This window comes from Egretta garzetta, unplaced genomic scaffold (genome assembly GCF_000687185.1).
Source record: "Egretta garzetta isolate BGI_Z169 unplaced genomic scaffold, ASM68718v1 scaffold884, whole genome shotgun sequence".
NCBI lineage: Eukaryota > Metazoa > Chordata > Aves > Pelecaniformes > Ardeidae > Egretta > Egretta garzetta.
The window spans coordinates 61,869-63,001 of NW_009259330.1; the positions used below are offsets into that span (position 1 = coordinate 61,869).

At 65.7% G+C, this 1,133-nt stretch overlaps 2 protein-coding genes across 2 annotated transcripts in view; one reads left to right on the forward strand and one right to left on the reverse strand.

Moving 5' to 3' along the window:
• Positions 1-170, forward strand: part of SCRN2 (secernin 2) — an 11,382-nt gene extending 11,212 nt beyond the window's left edge. The window contains exon 5 of the mRNA XM_035892358.1: positions 156-170. Within this exon, the coding sequence (XP_035748251.1) occupies positions 156-170 (15 nt within the window). The remainder of the gene's footprint in view (positions 1-155) is intronic.
• A 180-nt stretch (positions 171-350) lies between these two features.
• Positions 351-1,133, reverse strand: part of LRRC46 (leucine rich repeat containing 46) — a 3,037-nt gene continuing 2,254 nt past the window's right edge. Inside the window, exons 7-8 of the mRNA XM_009636789.1 lie at positions 909-1,069; positions 351-757 (exon numbers count right to left, since the gene is read on the reverse strand). Coding sequence (XP_009635084.1) covers positions 351-757; positions 909-1,069 — 568 coding nt within the window. The remainder of the gene's footprint in view (positions 758-908; positions 1,070-1,133) is intronic.

The following is a 1,133-nucleotide window of genomic DNA, read 5'->3' on the forward strand; positions in this document are numbered from 1 at the left end:
ATGAGAAACCCTCCCCGGTCCCCAGCCCCAGCTCCTCGCCCTCCTCCCGCGGACAGCGTGGTGGGGAACGGCTGGACCAGCATCTCCAGCCCTGCCTGGGGGCGAGGAGCCTCCGGCCCCCTAACTTGCACAGGTGGAATCAACACTTTTGAGAGGTGACGGTGGCCTGAAACGCGGGTGCGGAGGGAAGGAGAGGGATGGGGAGCGGGGTCTGGAGTCCTGCCCGCAGCCCGCCGTGTTTTTTTTCCCCAGCATCAGGCATTGCTCCCTGTGCCCGGCCCCTCTGGGGCTGCCTGCAGGGCTGGGGGCTCCGCAGCAGACAGGCAGGTTGGTGTAGGAATAAAGAGGCTTTAATCCCAACTGCGCGGTGCCGTGCCGGTGCGGGGTATTTGGGGTAACTGCCTATTTCTTCCTCCTTTGGCACGAGCCTCCCCCTCCAGAGCCTTGGTGCGGGGCTGGCGCCTGCCGGGAGCTCGCTGGGGCAGCGGGCAGGCATGCTGCCCACTGGGTCCTGGTAGGGGTGGCAGCTGCATCCCCAGCTTCGCTTGGGGACGGGGCTGAGACCGTCGGGGTCGCGGGGCTGTGATGCTCGCTGCTCCCTCCCTGCCTGGGCTCGGCGGTGCAGGAGGCAGCAGCAGACCCTGACGCTCCTGCAGCTCCTCCAGCTCTTCCAGGCGGGTACGGTGTTCCTCCAGGGCCTGCCTCTGCCTCCGCCGCGAGCGCCCGGCCAGCTCCCGCTGCAGATCCGCAAAGAAATCTGCCAGGGACAGAGGGAGGGAGAGGGAGAGGGAGAAGAATTACAGGAGACCCAGCACAGCCACCCAAGCTCCCTGCCACTTCTGTCACCCTTGGGAACAGAGGGACCGGCCTGCTTAACCCCCAGGTGTGTCCTGCTTCAGTTTGGGCACCTTTGCCTGCAGTGAAGGGGCCGCTTGACTCAGAGAGCAACTCCTTGTCTTCGTCCTCACTGCTGGAAGAGCCTCCTTCCTCCTCTTCCTCACCCATGCCACCATGGATGGGCTGGGCATCCAGCTGCAGGAGGTGGGGCAGGGCTCCCACCACCAGCTCTCTGCAAGCACCGAAGGAAGAGCAGATGTTTCCCAGCCACGCGGCATCACCTGGGGGCTGGGAGC